Source organism: Ovis aries, chromosome 24 (assembly GCF_016772045.2).
Source record: "Ovis aries strain OAR_USU_Benz2616 breed Rambouillet chromosome 24, ARS-UI_Ramb_v3.0, whole genome shotgun sequence".
NCBI classification, from domain to species: domain Eukaryota; kingdom Metazoa; phylum Chordata; class Mammalia; order Artiodactyla; family Bovidae; genus Ovis; species Ovis aries.
Genome location: NC_056077.1, coordinates 9,982,525 through 10,000,000, shown reverse-complemented (window position 1 = coordinate 10,000,000; position 17,476 = coordinate 9,982,525). Strand labels below are relative to the sequence as shown.

The 17,476-nt window shown below is 48.7% G+C and overlaps 1 protein-coding gene across 2 annotated transcripts in view; it reads left to right on the top strand.

Moving 5' to 3' along the window:
- Positions 1-17,476, top strand: part of TVP23A (trans-golgi network vesicle protein 23 homolog A) — a 31,131-nt gene that overhangs the window by 12,350 nt on the left and 1,305 nt on the right. For both annotated transcript variants that reach the window (XM_004020770.6, XM_060405885.1), the window contains 5 exons: positions 12,628-12,772; positions 13,951-14,040; positions 14,273-14,401; positions 16,134-16,262; positions 17,356-17,415. In XM_004020770.6, the coding sequence (XP_004020819.1) occupies positions 12,628-12,772; positions 13,951-14,040; positions 14,273-14,401; positions 16,134-16,262; positions 17,356-17,415 (553 nt within the window). The remainder of the gene's footprint in view (positions 1-12,627; positions 12,773-13,950; positions 14,041-14,272; positions 14,402-16,133; positions 16,263-17,355; positions 17,416-17,476) is intronic.

The following is a 17,476-nucleotide window of genomic DNA, read 5'->3' as shown; positions in this document are numbered from 1 at the left end:
ATCGGACTGGGTTCTCCTGCATTGCAGGCGGATTCTTTACCAGCTGAGCTGCGAGTTCTTCCGTCAGGGGCTTCTAATGCCTGGTTGTCCTCAGTAGCTGCTTGTGAATGAATGTGTTGGGGGCTGCAGCGTGGTGATATTCTAAGCACACTATCATTCCATCTCCATCTGTGAGCTGAAGTAATCTAGAAAGAGAAATTCCCCCTCTTCAAATAAATTGCAGGATATACTCATAATAAATGCTCCATGCTTGCCCTTCATTTTTCCATTTTCCAAGCAATGAGTTTTGTTCCCCAGCATCCCCCATAAGTGACCACTGAGGGTTTTGCATAAGTATTACATGACTCACGGATTCAGACATTCTTATTGCTATTCAGGTTCTCCCATCTTTGGCCAATGGGAGTGTCTACCCATTGGCCTCTGAGTGTTTTGACCTGGTGCTGAGAGTCTTTGACAGCTTCCTTGTGATCTGGGATGTTCTGATCCCGTATTCATTTCTTATCATATTCATTTCTCCATCTGTGCCTGGAGGCATCACTTCTCCAGGGAGCTCTGGCTCCTTTGGAGAATGGAGTTTAGAAGCCACAGTCTGGGTTTGTGTCCTGTGCCAGCTCTCCGGCTCTGTGACCAGAGAGTGCATCAGGCAGGGCTGATATTAATAGCATCTCTTAGTGGGTGTATTTTGGGGAGTCACTATTGTCACCAAGCCTGTGTCCCCTTTCAGTTGCTCTGTGGGTCTCTGCGAGACAGCTGACAGGTGGGACAGTGATGAAACTCTGGGCAAATTCTGCCACTCAGAGCAGCTGCCAGCCTGTAGGGCACCTTTCTGCAAATCAGAAGAGATGACCCTTCCACCCTTCCTTGGGCAGATGGTTCCTCCAAGGCCTGCAGCTGAAGAGCTGAGCATGTGTAGATTTGCACCGGCATCACCCACACAACTGCTGCTTTGCTCCAGGCCAGGGGCAGTTTGCTTCAAGACTCCCTGAGCTTCTGACCCCTCAACTGCAGAGTGGCTCTCTGTCCCTTTGCAGCCTCGCTTATGTTCTCTGGGCTCATTTATCCCCAGGCAGGTGTTGTGGGTTGACTTATATCCTTCTCAACAGATATATGTGGATGTCCTCACCTCCAGGGCCTCAAAATGTGACCTCACTTGGCAATAGGGTCTTTGCAGATGTGATTAGCTAAGATGAGGGCATCCTGGAGTAGGCTGGGGCCCTATTCCCATATGATTAGTGTCCTTGAAAGAAGGCAGTTGTGTGAAGACAGACACGAGAAGGAGGCCATGCAACAACGCAGGCAGAGGCTGAAGTGATGGAGATACAAGCCGAGGAATCCCAAGGGTGCCGGCTGACGTCAGAAGATAGGAGAGGGGGCCTAGGATGGGTTTTTCCCTAGAGTCTCCAGAAGGAACCAAGCCTGCAGACACAGAGATTTTGGTGTTTGTTTTGCCTTTTTTTTTTTTTTTTTTTTTTTTAGCACAATGAAATGATGGGTTTTAAGACAACATGATCTTGGTGTTACCCAGTTTGCTGTGTTTTGTTTTAGCAGCCCTGGGAAGCAAATACAGCACTGTCCTATATTCCCTGCCACTCTTGAGGGTGGTCCATGGACCAGCAGCATCAGCATCACCTGGGTGCTCATTAAAACGCAGACTCTTGGACCCACCCAGACCTCCTGAATCAGAGTCTGCATTTAACAAGCGAGCCAGGTGGTGGTGGTCCAGTGACCAAGACGCTGTGCTTTCACTGCTGAGGGCCCGGGCTCAGTCCCTGGCTGGGGAAGTAAGATCCCACAAGCCTTAAAATGAAAAAAAAAAAAAAGCAAGAGAGCCAGGTGGTGTGTCTGTGCAAAAGCACTGCGTCACATGATAGCGTAACAGGAATGATTAGCCGCCAGGGCAAGTACACAGTTATATCTGATGAGAGCGGGTACTGAACGCATTGTTGAGCCAAGGAGTCTACTGAGTCCTTCTTTGCCTGTGATTCTCACGTGATCTTCCTGGCAGCTCCGTGCAGTTGGTACTTCTTACTCCAGAGGACATGAGTCACCCTAACAATGACTGAACGACGTCTCCTAGTGTTGTGCAATTCAGCATTCTTGACTCTTATCCCATCTTACAGATGAGGAAACTGGGACACACAGAGAGGTTAAGTCAGTTACTCAAGGTCACACAGGTCCTCAGGGGTGGAGCTGAGATTTGAATCTATGAATTTGTCTCTGAACTTGTACCCAGGACCCTCTCTACTCACCTCGCCTGCCCCCCCCGCCCCGAAAGGAGAGCCGATGAAGGCAGCGTCTCTCTCTTCCTCCCCACCCCAATGTCTTCTCCCTTTTAAACTGTAAAATAACACATAACATCAAACTGACCGTTTTAACCATTTGGGAGTGAACGATTCGGGGCTTCCCCGGTGGTCCAGTGGCCGAGTTGGAGCTCCCAGGGTAGGAGGCCCGAGTTCCATCCCTGGTCAGGGAACTAGATCCCACAATCTACAGCTAAGACTTGGCACAGCCAAATAAATAAATAAATATTTAAAAAAAAATAATGATTCAGTGGCATTTAGGATGTTGACAATACTATGGAGCCATCCTAACTGTCTCGTTCTGGAATAATTTCATCACCCCAAAAGGCAACCCCATAGCCATGAAGCAGTCACTCTCTGTTCCCCGCAGTGCCCCCAGCCTCCGATAACCGCTTACCTGCTTCCCGTCTCTGTGAGCTGGCCTGTTCTGGACTTTTCCCAAGAATGGAACCCTACAGTGTGGGACCTGTCATGGCTGGCCTCTTTCACTTAGTGTTTTCCAGGCTCCTCCGTGTGGTCGCATGCGTCCTTAGTACTCCAATAATTGTTTCATGTTTTGTTTTTTTCTCGGTTGTTAAATATGCATGACAAAAAAGACCCTACCATTTTAAGCATCTCGAGTCGGTGGCAGTAAGTCCGTTCAGACTGTTGTGTCACTGTGACCACCATCCGCCTCTAGAACCCCTTCAACTCCCCGCACGGAGATCCCGGATCCGTGAAGCAATCACCTCCCATTTCCTCCTCCTCCAGCCACCGGGACCCTATATTCTTTCTGTCTCTGTGAATTGGCCTCTTCCGGTAGCTTACGTGAGTGAAATCTTACAGTGTCTGTGTGTTTGCGTCTGGCCCCTTTCACTGAGCCTAAGGTTGTCGGGTCGCCAAGAGTCGGACACGACTGAGCGACTGAACTGGACTGACTGAACTGAAGGTTGTCGAGGTTTGCCCACGCCGGAGCAGGTTTCGGTGCTTCATTCCTGCTCATGGCTGAGTGGCACCCCATCGCACAGACGGTCCATTGATGGACTTTTGGGCTGTTTCCGCCTCATGCTGACTGTGAACATTGCCTCCGTGGAACTTCGTGTGCAAGGTTTTGTTTGAAGGCCTGTTTTGGGCTCTTCCGCTTTCCCATTTCATTTGAAAACGCTGGGTCTTTAAGGAATCTGGTCCGTGGTTTGCGCAGCAGCAGCGGTGGGGAGTGGGCAGTAGCTAGGGTCTGTGGGGAGGAATCAGCCCCGGTGCCCCTCGAGGAGAAGCTCGGGTCCCCGCGGAGGGCCCAGCCAGGGCTGAGCAGCCAGGGGCCCGCTGACCCATCTCTGGGGGTTCTCTTCACCCAGCATTTTGCAGCTCCACATACCCAGCTGATTGGAGAAGGGCATGGTAACCCACTCCAGTCTTCTTGCCTGGAGAATCCCATGGACAGAGGAGCCTGGAGGGCTACAGTCCATGGGGTCACAAAGAGTTGTACATGACGTAACGACTCAACTGCTATACCCAGCTGATAAAGATGGGATGTCTCTTTAAAAAGAAATAAAGAACAGAAACTAGAGGGGAAAACTGTGGCGGCCAGAGGGAAGTCTGTTCTTTTATTCACTTCCACACGCAGAGCTCTGTCGTGCTGACCTTTGAATCAAAGCTCTGAGTGCTTAGCAACCAGCATCTGTTGAGACGTCCTAGCAGCCCCAGACCTGCCTTCCTGGCCCAGATGCTGGGCAAGGATGAGGATGTGCTGTCATCTGAAACAAGAAGTTGGAGTCTGAAGGGTGATGGCGCTAACGTTGCATCTGGAGCATTCTAGAAAAGTCCGTCTAGCCCCCACGGCTCACCCGCTGGGTTAGCAAGGCTTTTTAAAGTGTGGGTTCCTTCCTCCTTCTTTGTCCTCATGACTGAGTTTACCTTGAAAATGGAGCGAAGGAGGACCCTGGATGGGAACGAGCATGCAGATCTCGTTAAAATGAAGATTTGGGCTCAGGAGGCCTGGGGTAGGCCACTGATCCTGCCTTGCTAACAAGCTCCAGGGCACGAGGGGAAGGGAACAGGGATATGGTCTTAGTCGTCACTCTCTGGGGTCCCCTTCCCTGGCACATCTTCCTGGTGACACACTGCTCTTAGCGTGAGAGCCACCTGACCCTAAGTGAGTGTCAGGGCTGAAGAAATACAGAGTAGCATCCCGCTTCTTTGCAACAATGAGGAAAAAGCATCCAATGGAAAGCATCCAAAAAGATCATCACCAGCCAAGGCTTTTTCTCACTTTCTCCCATTCTCAAAAATTTTGACAAAGAATGAGTCAAACAATATGTAGAGTGATAGTAACAACATGCCCCACTGTGGTCTGGCATCGTAGGTGTTTTTCCTTCTAGAAACTTTGGCCATCTGAGGTTAAATGCTATTTTCCCATTTTACAGATGAGTAAACCGAGGCTCTGAGTGGTTTAGTGCCCTGTCCAGAACCATGTACACAGCAAGGATGGAGCGTGAGTGTGGATCAAGGCTTTCTGTCTTTCACTGTACTGACTGGCCACTTTGGAGGTGGGTGGGCATTTTTACTCTATAGAGAGGGGTGGCCTTTCTGTTTTGCAGAGGAATTGGTAAGCCCAGAAGAAAGGACCTATTTTCTGGAATTTTCCTTATGCATCTAGCTGTAGCAGCCAGTTATTAAACTGGGGATTTTTAGGTCTGGTTTTTTTTTTTTTTTTTTTTTTTTTTTTACCACAGGTGGCCCCCAGAATAGCAACCTATAGACCTTTTATTCTTTTTCTTCTGAAACCTGCCTTGCCTCGATGCAAAGTCGAGTCGACCTCTGATGATTTCTTTATTTTTCTATTTTTTTAATTCAGATTTACATAAAAGTACAGAGAACAATGCTCCTGGTGTTCCCATTGCTCAGCTTCAGTCATGATCAACACGTGGCCAGACTATTTCATCTTTACCCCCACCCACTCCCCGCCCCCGGATTATTTTGAAGCAAATTCTAGACATCATCTCAGATGCTATTTTTGTAGCAAAGTAAAGGAAGGAGAAAAGATACTGTCTTTCCTCAGACCTTTGCCACAGTGAAAAGCAGAAGGCTTTTCAGAGTATTTGAAAGATGATAGGAGTATTTAAAATAGGATATTTGATAAAGAATTAGTTTTCAAAGTATTTTAAACCAATAAAGGGCAACTTTTAAAGAGACTATTAAATCACTGCAGAATGGAGAATTAAATCAAACTTTTGCCCCCAATTTGAACGTGCTATAGAGGTTTGTAGGGGGACTTCCCTGGCAGTCCAGTGGTTAAGACTTCACCTTCCGTTGCAGAGGGTATGGGTTCGATTCCTGGTTGGGAAGCTGAGATCCCACACGCCTCTCAGGCAAAAGACCAAAGCATGAAACAAGCAGTATTGTAACAAATTCAATAAAGACTTTAAAAATGGCCCATATTAAAAAAAAATCTTTAAAAAAAGGAAGTTTGCTGGGAAGGGGATGTGTGTGCCTGGGGTCCATGGTCCTCTCCAACCCCACCCCTGACTTTACTCTGGCTAGACAGAGCACCACCCCCAACCTGGGACCATTTTTAAGAGTGGTTTTAGGTTTACCGAAAAACTGAGCAAAAAGTACAGAGAGTTCCCCTAAGCCCCTCCCCACCCAGAGTTCCCCCTATGGTTAACATCTCGCATTAGAGCCATACGTTTGCTGTGATGAGCCAGTGTGTTGTTGGCTAAAGTCCACAGTTTCCATCAGGGTTCATCCTTGGCACACCTTCCATTGTTGCTGTTTAGTTGCTCAGTGTGACTCTTTGCGATCCCATGCACTGCAGCGCGGCAGGCTTCCTTGTCCTTCACAACCTCCCAGAGTTTGCTCAAACTCATGTTCATTGAGTCGGTGATGCCTTCTATAGGCTTTGACAAATGTATGATGGCATGTATCCACCATGATAGTATCATACAGACCAGTTTCACTGCCCTAAACATCCCCGGGGCTCCAACTATTCATCCTCCTTGTCTCTCAACGCTGGCAACCACTGATCTTTTTCCTGTCTCCGTAGCTGAGGCTTTTCCAAAATGTCATAGAGTTAGGTCCATACAGTATGTAGTCTTTTCAGCCTGGCTTCTTTCACTGGGTGGTGTGCATGAAGGTTCCTCCATGTCTTTTCATGGCTTGAGAGCTCATTTCTTTCTTGTGCTGAAAATAAAATATTCCTTTGTGTGGATGTGCTATGATGTATCCGTTCACCTACTGAAGGACATCTTGGTGCTTCCAACTGGGGGCAGTTATGACTAAAGGGCTTCCCAGGTGGCAAAAAACCTGCCTGCCAGTGAAGGAGATGTAAGAGACACAGCTTTGATCCCTGGGTTGGGTAGACCCCCTGGAGGAGGGCATGGCAACCCTCTCCAGCATTCTTGCCCGGTTAGAGGAGCCTGGTAGGCTACAGTCCATGGGGCCGCAGAGTTGGACGTGGCGGAGTGACTAAGCGGCGGCAGCAGCTCACGGACAGTCAATCGCATTCATCCTAAATGTACAGGTGGATGGATCTTTATATAGATGCACACGAGGGATCAAGATGTGGGACATCGCCAGCATCACAAGCCCTCTTGTGTGTCAGTCTCTACCCCTCCTACTTCACTGCTGTGATTTCTAGCACAATCCATTGTTTCTGCCAGTTGGGCAGCTCCTGCCCTACAGCTTTGGAAGTAGGCGGTGAAGTAGGGGGGAGAGGTCATTACTGGCAGTTTGATTCATTTTGGTTTGTCTTGAATGGAGCCTAATTTCATCATCAAATTCTTCCGGCCTGTCTAGAGCAGGGATTGGCATAAGTTCTGGTTAGATATTTTCAGCTCTGCCAGAGAATGAGTGAGCATGGCTGCGTTCAAATAAAACTTTATTTACAAAAACAGGAAGTGGGCCAGGTTTGGCCCTTGGACGGGAGTTTGTGAATCCAGGATGTTCTCAGTCGCTAAGTCATGTCTGACTCTTTGCCACCCCAGGGACTGTAGCCCACCAGGCTCCTCTGTCCATGGAATTCTCCAGGCAGGGATATTGGAGTGGGTTGCCATTTCCTACTCCAGGGAATCTTCCCAACCCAGGGATTGAACCCACGTCTCCAGTGTCCCCTGCATTGGTAGGTAGATTCTTTACCACTGAGCCACCAGGGAAGCCCCAAAACCAGGATAGAGCAGTGATTTTCCTTTGTAAAGTTCATGTCCAGTTGTTGTTGTTCAGTTGCCAAGTTGTGTCCGACTCTTTGTGACCCAATGGACTGCAGCACGCCAAGCTTCCACGTCCCTCACCATCTCCTGGAACTTGCCTAAGTTTATGTTCACTGAATCGGTGATGCCATCCAACTATCTCATCTTCTGTCACCCTCTTCTCCTGCCTTCAACCTTTCCTAGCATTAGGCTCTTTTCCAGTGAGTTGGTTCTTTGTATCAGGTGGCCAAAGTATTGGAGCATCAGCTTCAGCATCAGTCCTTCCAATGAATATTTAGGGTTGATTTCCTTTAAGACTGACTGGTTGGATTTCCTTGCAGTCCAAGGGACTCTCAAGAGTCTTCTCCAGCACCACAACCTGAAAGCATCATGTCCAGGCCCCACTCCAAATCTAAACCCACATGTCATGGGACCAGGGCAGCCTTGTGAGCATTTTAAGGCCTCCTCAAGGTAACTTTCAAGCACATACCATGCAAACCGACTGGGTTTCCCTCCACAGGGGGAGACAAGATGTGTGCTGGGCCCAGAACTGTGAAAGTGGCTTTGAACTTAAACAAAAGCCCAGCTAGACCCTCCCGACCTTGACTTAGTCAATGTCATTTCCCTTTTCATCACCTATCATTCTCTCCTCTTCCTCCTCTTGAGAGAACAGGCTTCCGTCCTGGGGTGGAGGGGGCAGGATGGATACTGACCAGAAAATACTTCTGTAAAAGCAGTAAAGAACCCACCTGCCAATGCAGGAGATGCACATTTGATCCCTGGGTTGGGAAGATCCCCTGGAAGAGGGCATGGCAACCCACTCCAGTATTCTTGCTGGAAAACCACATGGACAGAGGAGCCTGATGTTATTATAGTCCCTGGGGTCATAGAGTCGAACCAACTGAGCACACACAGTTGAGGATGAGGAAGTTTCCTTAGTGAAAGCAGAGGGGCTGGGGCATCATGGGGGAGATCAGGAGTCTTGGGGGATCCCTGCAGAGATGAAAAGTCAGCCCCTGGGGAATGAGAGAAAGTGTGGTCAGAGGGGGAATTTTACAGTTTGGCTTCTTGGACGGGTAAGGGTTTTGAGTGCGTGTGAGATTGTCAGCTGTTCGCAACGACTGAGCATGGTATGTGTTTCAGGCACTGTATACCTGCCACCTGCACTTGATCTTTTTAAGTGAATAAGCTCGGCAGGGGCTCCCGTGGGCCCTCCCATTTTACAGAAGTGGAGACTGAGGCAATGAGAAGTTCTGTAGCTTGGGCACGGCTGGGGAGCTACTCGGAGGTTGGAGCCAGGACTTGGACCCTGGCAGTCGGGCACCTCTGTACTGTTTGCCTCTCAAGGTGAAGGCACCAAGTGGGTGCCTGGGATAAGGGAGTTGGAAGCTGGTGGCATTGAGAGGTGGAGATGACTGTTGGCTCACATGTGCTCTGAGGCTGTAGAGGTGGCCAGAGAGAAGGCTGAGGGCACAGGGGACCCCATATCAGGGAAGGGTGAGTAGGCTCAAACCATGGCCTTGCAAAGTCTCAGAATTAGAAAGCTGATCTCTGAGCTCACATTTGTGTTAGTGGAGGGAGAAGGGTGAGCCGCGGCCCAGGCTAGGCAGACTGCAGGGAGGGGGGTGAGGGATTGGAGGGCTGTCCACAGAACAGCCCACGTAAAACAGGGTTAAAGCAGTATTTGAAAGTACAATAGGCGTCCTTTTCTGCTTGCTTTGGGCTTGGTTTGGATACTTAAAACAAAAGCAGCAGCAACAATAATGATACCGTCCATTCAAGTTAAGGAAACAGTCAGTTAACCAGGACTCAGTTAAAGCAGAACCTTCCAAAAAGTGGAATTTTTTCTGCATTTTATTTCAGGAAACCACAGTCAGAAAAAGAAAAATAGTGGGTGGGCAGGGGATTTATTTGAAGGCATAACTTCCAGGTTTCACCCTGGATAAGTGAACATTTGGGCCTCTGTACACCTTTTAAGTCTGTATCGTCCTACAGAAAAGACAGATGTTCCCAGTAAGCCCAAAGGGACTGGGTTACAAGGTTCAACACAACAAATATTTGCTGAGAATCTTAAAGTCAGGTGCTCTTGGGGATATAAAAATGGTCTCTGCCCTCAAAGGACATTGGAAAAGGATTCATTTATCTTTGGGTGAAGGGCTTCCCAGGTGGCTCAGTGGTAAAGAATCTGCCTCCAAGCAGGAGACTTGGGTTTGATCCCTGGGTTGGGAAGATCTCCTGGAGGAGGAAATGGCAACCTACTCCAGCATTCTTTTTTTTTTTTTTTAATAATTTCATCTATTTATGGCTGGGCTGGGTCTTCGTTGGTGCACAAGGGCTTTCTCTAGTTGCAGAGAGTGGGGGCTACTCTTTGTCGCAGGCCCTGAAGCACGACTGAAGCGACTTAGCAGTAGCAGCAGCTGAAGCACGCGGATTTCAGTAGTTGTGGCACATGAGCTTAGTTGCTCCGCAGCATGTGGAATCTTCCTGGACCAGGGATCGAACCCGTGTCCTCTGCATTGGCAGGCATTTTCTTATCCACTGCACCACCTGGGAAGTCCCCACTCCAGCATTCTTGCCTGGGAAATTCCATGGACAGAGGAGCTTGGCAGGCTACAGCCCATGGAGTTGCAAAAAGTTGGACACGATTTAGCAACTAAGTATGCAACACGTGCATCTTTGGGTGAAGGGGGTGAAATTATGTTAAGACAGTTAAATCCTCAATAATGTATAAGGCAAAAAGAGGTATCAGAGGGGGATTTCCCTGGCGGTCTAGTGGTTAAGAATCTGTGTTTCCACTGCAGGGGGCATGGATTTGATCCCAGTTCAGGGAACCAAGGTCCCACATGCCATGTGGCGTGATCAAAAGAAAACAGTATAAGAGATTCCCAGAGTCTTATTTTCTGGAACAATCAGGTTTGGAAGTGCCATGCGATCACATCTAATTCTTAAATGCCTCTGGTTGGGTCAGATGCCAGGAGAGCTTGGCATCTGAAAGGCACAGGTGAGAACCTTCTGGAGAACAGCTGGCCTTGGGCACAGCCCCTTCTTCCTTTGCAAGAGGAGTAAGTGCCGAGGTCATCACACACCCTGCACCTGAATCTTAGCTGACATCCCCGTGGGAGTCAGGAGCCCACTGTGCTACAGGAGCCTCCAGGGTGCTCACCCTGACCACCTTCCTTCTCGGAGATCAAGCAGGCTCATCCACCAAAGGCCTGCTGGCTGCCTTTAGACGTGGCAGGTTGGAGGCTTCCAGGCCCTGTGAAACACAGCCTGCGGCATTTTGTTGACATAATTAGTGGCTGTCATTTAAAACTCAGATTTCCCACAAAAGGTCTAGGTTTCTAGCTTCCTGCAAAGATATCTGGCAATACTGGGTTAGTTTGCTGGTGTCACGTTGCCTGCCCTCTCTCCCCAGCAATGAATTGCTAACTGTCATGGGGCAGAAAACTAAGATCAGGCATCTGGTCCCATCACTTCATGGCAAATAGGTGGGGAAACAGTGGAAACAGTGGCTGACTTTATTTTGGGGGGCGGGCTCCAAAATCACTGCAGGTGGTGACTGCAGCCATGAGATTAAAAGATGCTTACTCCTTGGGAGAAAAGTTATGACCAACCTAGAAAGTGAAAGTGAAGTCGCTCAGTCGTGTCCGACTCTGAGACTCCATGGACTGTAGCCCACCAGGCTCCTCTGTCCATGGGATTCTCCAGGGAAGGATACTGGAGTGGGTTGCTATTTCCTTATCTAGGGGATCTTCCCGACCCAGGGATCAAACCTGGGTCTTCTGCATTGCAGGCAGACATTTTACCCTCTGAGCCACCAACCTAGACAGCCTATTAAAAGGCAGAGACATTACTTTGTCAACAAAGGTCCGAGGAATTGAGCACCGAGGAATTGATGCTTTTGAACTATGGTGTTGGAGAAGACTCTTGAGAGTCCCTTGGACTGCAAGGAGATCCAGCCAGTCCATCCTAAAGGAGATCAGTCCTGAGTGTTCATTGGAAGGACTGATGCTGAAGCTGAAACTCCAGTATTTGGTCACCTGATGTGAAGAGCTGACTCATTTGAAAAGACCCTGATGCTGGGGAAGATTGAGGGCAGGAGGAGAAGGGGGTGACAAAGGATGAGATGATTGGATGGCATCACCGACTCAGTGGACATAAACTCCGGGAGTTGGTGATGGACAGGGAGGCCTGGCGTGCTGTGGTCCATGGGGTCACAAAGAGTCAGACACAACTGAGCGACTGAACTGAATGGGGCTTGCAGGATCAATTTCTTTTTTTTTTTAATTTATTTTATTGAAGTAGAGTTGATTTACAATATTGTGTTAGTTTCTGCTGTACAGCAAAGTGATTCAGCAGTGATACATGTATATACATTCTTCTTCATATTCTTTTCGATTAGGTTTATTACAGGATATTGACTGCAGTTCCCTGTATACAGGAGGACCTTGCTGTTGATCCATCCTCTGTATACAATACTCTGCATCGGCTAATGCATCCCTCAGTCCATCTCTCCCCTACCCCTTGCCCTTGCACACAGCCTGCTTTCTGGCTCCAGGGTTAAAATGCTGCTCATCACCATCATTCCTTGGAGAAGGAAATGGCAACCCACTCCTATACTCTTGCCAGGAAAACTCCATGGACAGAGGAGCCTTGTAGGCTACAGTCCATGGGGTCACAAAGAGTCGGACACGACTGAGCGACTTCGCTTCATCACCAGCACCAGTGGTTTGGACCTGGACATGCCCATGTGGCCCCTGTTGATGTGAGGCTTCTGAACCCATGGGCTGCATGTGACCACGCAGCTCAGTTACTGACGGAATAACCCAACATTTCCCTTTGGGGAACTGGTCATTGTTGCTGCTAGGCAGGAAGGCGGTGATCCGTGTCACGATACGTTTGAAAAGTGACCCAGTTTCGAAGAGGGCAAGTGATATTTGGAGTCAGATTATGGGAAAGTACTGGATTCTTCGAGGGTGGGAAAAATGTTGCTGTGATGAGGACTGTTTTGAGTCTTCTAGGCGAGTGATGCTTTCTCTGAGCTGTGCCCTGGTGGAGTTTGGGTTGCAACGCACAGGGAACATGTGGGGCCTGGAAACCACAGAGCACGTTTGGCCACTGTCCTTGGGGCCCTGGTCTGAGCGGGCTTCTGGGTTCTTTCCTAGGCACCCGGTGGCCACGTTTTTCCACCTGTTTTTCCGCGTGAGCGCCATCGTCACCTACGTGGGCTGCGACTGGTTCAGCAAGAGCTTCGTGGGCTGCTTCGTCACTGTGTTGCTCCTCCTGTCCTTTGACTTCTGGTCTGTGAAGGTAAGCCCTGGCCCCCCGCAGCCTGCGCCTCCCTCTCTCCCGAAACACGGGGCTGCATCTCCAGCCGCTCACCGACCCCTATGCGGACTTAACAATACTGAGCCGACATCACTTAGAATCAGAGGGAAAAAGTACTTTCTATAGCTGGATAAATGGCTTCTGGGTGGCCACTGTCATCCTTGCAGACACGTACTATGTGAGGGAGACAACTCCATAGGGTTTGGGGGTTTTTGTAAATTTCACATATCATATTATAAATAATGTATTTTAAAATTCTAAAAATAGAAATACATATATATATATATGACATATATATGTGTATGTATGTCTAGGGAGTCTGTCTTTTTTGTGAATGGAACTTAAATTAGAAAGTTTTTATTGGAATACAGTTGATTTACAATGTTGTGTTAGTTTCCAGCATACAGCAAAGTGAATTGGTTATATACATCTGCTCTTGTTAGATTCTTTTCCCACGTAGGTCATTAGAGTATTGAGTCAAGTTCCCTGAGCTATACTGTAGGTACTTATTAGTTATCTGTTTTATATATGGGCTCCGCTGACAGCTCAGTTGGTAAAGAATATGCCTGCAATGCAGGAGACCCCGGTTCCATTCCTAAGTCAGGAAAACCTACTGGAGAAGGGATAAAGTATCTCTATCTCACATATAGTAGTATGTATATGTCAACCCCAGCCTCCTAATTTATCACTCCCCCACTGTCCACCCCACAATAACCCTGAGATTGTTTTTTGCATCTGTAACTCTAATTCTGTTTTGTAAGGAAGTTCATTTGCATCATTTTTAGATCTCACGCATAAGCCACATCATATCTGCCCTTCTCTGTCTGGCTTGCTTCACCCAGTGTGATGATCTCTGGGGCCATCCCTGCTGCTGCCATGGAACTATTCCATCCCTCTTTATGGCTGAGTAACATGCCATTTTCTGTATCTGCCACACTTTCCTTATCCATTTCTTTGTCGATGGACAGCTAAGCTGCTTTTTAAGGTAAGCTTGGTTAAGAATTATAGGCCTCAAAACTGATTTTGAGAAAGCCCCACTGTTCAGTCCCCCTCTCTTCAGGTTCAACATGAATGGGTCACTTTTATCCATCCAGGAAAAGATGAGGCCTCTCTCTCATGACCTGTGATCTGCTTATGAGCATTCTGTCCACTTTTCTCAGAATGTAACCGGACGACTCATGGTAGGCCTTCGCTGGTGGAACCAGATTGATGAAGACGGGAAAAGCCACTGGATTTTTGAAGCCAGAAAGGTATCTCCCAACACTTGTCAAGCTAGAGCCGAGAAAACGGCCGTGGAAAGTCCCTATGGGTTCCTCTTGAGCTCTGCATGATCTGATCCCTGCCGGACACAAGGCCCATGGCGGCTGGTGCCCGTTCAGAGCCTCCACTGGCAGAAGCCCGTGTGATATTAATGAAAATCAGAGCACGCTCCTTTGGGACTGTTTCTGTGAGTTGTGCAACCGAATCTCTTTCTTGCCACAGGTCTCTCCAGACATGGTGGCTGCCACGGAAGCGGAAGCACGGGTCTTCTGGCTCGGCCTCATCATCTGTCCCATGATTTGGATCGTGTTCTTTTTTAGCTCCTTATTTTCCTTGAAGCTCAAGTGGCTGGTAAGGCAACCCTCGCTCGGATGTCTGTACAGAACTGGCGGTTGCAGAAGTGGGTTTTTGTTCTTGATTGAGTGACCGATGGATTGAAACAGCTTTATTGAGAAAGAATTCACATACCAGGCAGTGCACCCATTTCGTGTGTATGATCCAGGCGCTTTCCAGGTGGCTCAGTGGTAAAGAATCCACCTGCCAAGCAGGAGACAGGTTTGATCCTTGGGTCAGGAAGATCCCCTGGAGAAGGAAAGGGCAGCCCACTCCAGTATTCTTGCCAGGGAAATCCCATGGACAGAGAAGCCTCGAGGGCTACAGTCAGCGAAAAAGCGAAAGTCGCTCTGTCGTGTCCAATTCTTTGCGGCCCTGTGGGCTGTATAGTGGGGTCGCAGAGTTGGACACGACTGAGGGACTGAACAACAGCAAGTCTGTTCTCAGGGTTGTGCAGCCAGCACCACAGTCAGTTTTAGGAAATTTTTATCACCTCAGGAGATCCTGAGCCGTTTAGCCATGACCCTCCCTGTGCCTCTGTTCCCCTAGCCCCTGTTTGTGAAAGTGTTAGTCGCTCAGTCATGACCAACTCTTTGTGATCCCATGGACTGTAGCCTGCCAGGCTTCTCTGTCCATGGAATTCTCCAGGCAAGAATACTGGAGTGGGTAGCTGTTCCCTTCTCCAGATGATCTTCCCAACCCAGGAATCAAACCAGGGTCTCCTGCATTGCAGGCAGATTCTTTACCAGCTGAGCTAACAGGGAAACCCCACACTGCCCCTATTCCCCACCCCCCTTCATCCCAGCCCCCTGCCATTCACGAATTTATGTTTCTGTAGATTTGGCTCTCTGGACATTTTCTATAAAAGAATCATACATGGTCTTGTGTGACTCAGTTCTTTGACTTAACAGTGTTTTCAGGGTTCATCTCTGTTGTAGCAGCTATCAGTACTGCTTTCCTTTTTATGACTGAATACTGTTCCCTAATCTGGATAAACCACGTTTTGTTTATCTTTTCGTCCACTGATGGACATTTGGTTGTTTCCACCTTCTGGCCCGTATGAATGCTGCTGCTGAGAGGTATTTCTCGAAAAAGTGGATGACATCCGAGCTTGGGTAGGTAGGAAACTTGCCTCAGTAGGAATAAGCCAGCCTCAGGATTCTGGAGTTTTATTTCTGAGTTATGACACTGCTTTGCCATGATCTGGCTCATTCCATGATGAGATAAAATGTCCACAGTATGAGCCACAGCATAATTGAGTGTGGGCTCAGGAGTCTGGATCCTGGCTCAGTCTCATTCCAGCTCTGGGACTTCAGGCAACTTGAGCTTCCCTGGACTTCCATGTCCTCCCTGCAAAGTGAGACGACAGTGGCCTCAGCCTCTCCGGTTTCTGGTGTTTAAAAGGTGTCCTTGAATATCTGTATTATGATTATGTTAGTTGCTCAGTCTTGTCTGACTCTCTGTAACCCCATGGACTGAAGCCCACCAGGCTCCTCTGTCCATGGGATCCTCCAGGCAAGAATACTGGAGTGGGTTGCCATTCCCTTCTCCAGGGGATCTTCCCAACCCTGGATCAAACCCAGGTCTCCTGCATTTCACCAGATTCTTTACCACCTGAACCACCAGGGAAGCTCTCCATAAAGGTTGGCGAACACTGGTGGGTGTGGGCCGGAACCACTCCTGCTTGGTTTGGGAGGAACATTTCAATCTGTGCTCTCAGGAGAATGACCTCTGTTTTGTTTATGTGCAGGCCCTCGTGATAGCTGGGATCTCTCTCCAAGCCGCCAACCTGTATGGCTACGTCCTGTGTAAGATGGGAGGCGAGAGCGACGTCAGCAAAATCACAGCCAGTTTTCTGTCCCAGACGGTGTTCCAGACGGTGAGTTACTCAAGTCTGACTCCTGGACCCCTGATCTCCAGGCACTTGCAAGTCCCAGAGGCCTGCTGGTAGTGGCAGTTTATGATATTTTTCTGTATCAGCCAGGCTGCCAGTGTTAGCTGGGTTTTTGTGTTCGTGGTTAAAATGCGCACAACAAAATTTACCCTTTTAGTCATTTTTAAGTGTACAGTTCAGTATACCCACATCATCATGCTGCCACAACTCTTTCATCCAAGCAAACTCTGTACCCACTAAAACATTTGACTAATTCTCCACCCTCCCCAACCCCAATCAACTCCAGGCAACCACCTACTTTCTACCTGCATGAATCTGACTAATCTAGGGACCTCACGTAAGTGGAATCACACAGCGCTTGTCCTTTTGTGATTGCCATTGTTGGTTTAGAGTGATTTCTTTAAACTATAGAGGGCTTCCTTGGTGACTCAGATGGTGAAGAGTTTGCCTGCAATGGAGGAGACCTGGGTTCGATCCCTGGGTTGGGAAGCTCCTTTGGAGAAGGGAATGGCAACCCACTCCAGTATTCTTGCCTGGAGAATCACATGGACAGAGCCTGGCAGGCTAGTCTACAGGGTCACGAAGTGTCAGATACGACTGATGTGACTCTCTACTACTATTACTACTACTGCCCAGGTGGCTCAGTGGTAAGGAATCTGCCTGCCAATGCAGAAGACGTGGGTGGGAAGGATCTCCTGGAGAAGGAAATGGCAACCCACTCTGGTATTCTTGCCTGGAGAATTCCATGGACAGAGGAGCCTGGTGGGCTACAGTCCACAGGGTCACAGAGAGTCTGACATGACTGAAAGACTAAACAACAATAGAATTAAGAGCCGTAACAATTTTTTTACACCTGGCCTGAGTTCTAGAAGCAACAAACAGATCGTCTAAATGTGACCAGGCTCTTCCTGAAATGGTTCGAGCTATCTTAAGTGTGAACAGAGCAGCTTTAAGCCAAGACTTTGAGCAAGCGACTCTGCAGGCTTTCGGTTCACTGTGGGCTTGATCTGGCCTTGTTTCGGCAGTCAGGCCATGCACACATGGGACAGAAAGCCAGGGCTGTCTCTTCCCCTTGCAGGCCTGTCCCAGCGACTTTCAGAAGCCTGGCCTCGAGGGGCTGGAGATTCACAAGCATTAGGTAAGCAGTGGGATCGAGACGGTGGCCTGGACGGTGTGTGGCTAGGGGCTCTCGTGGAAGC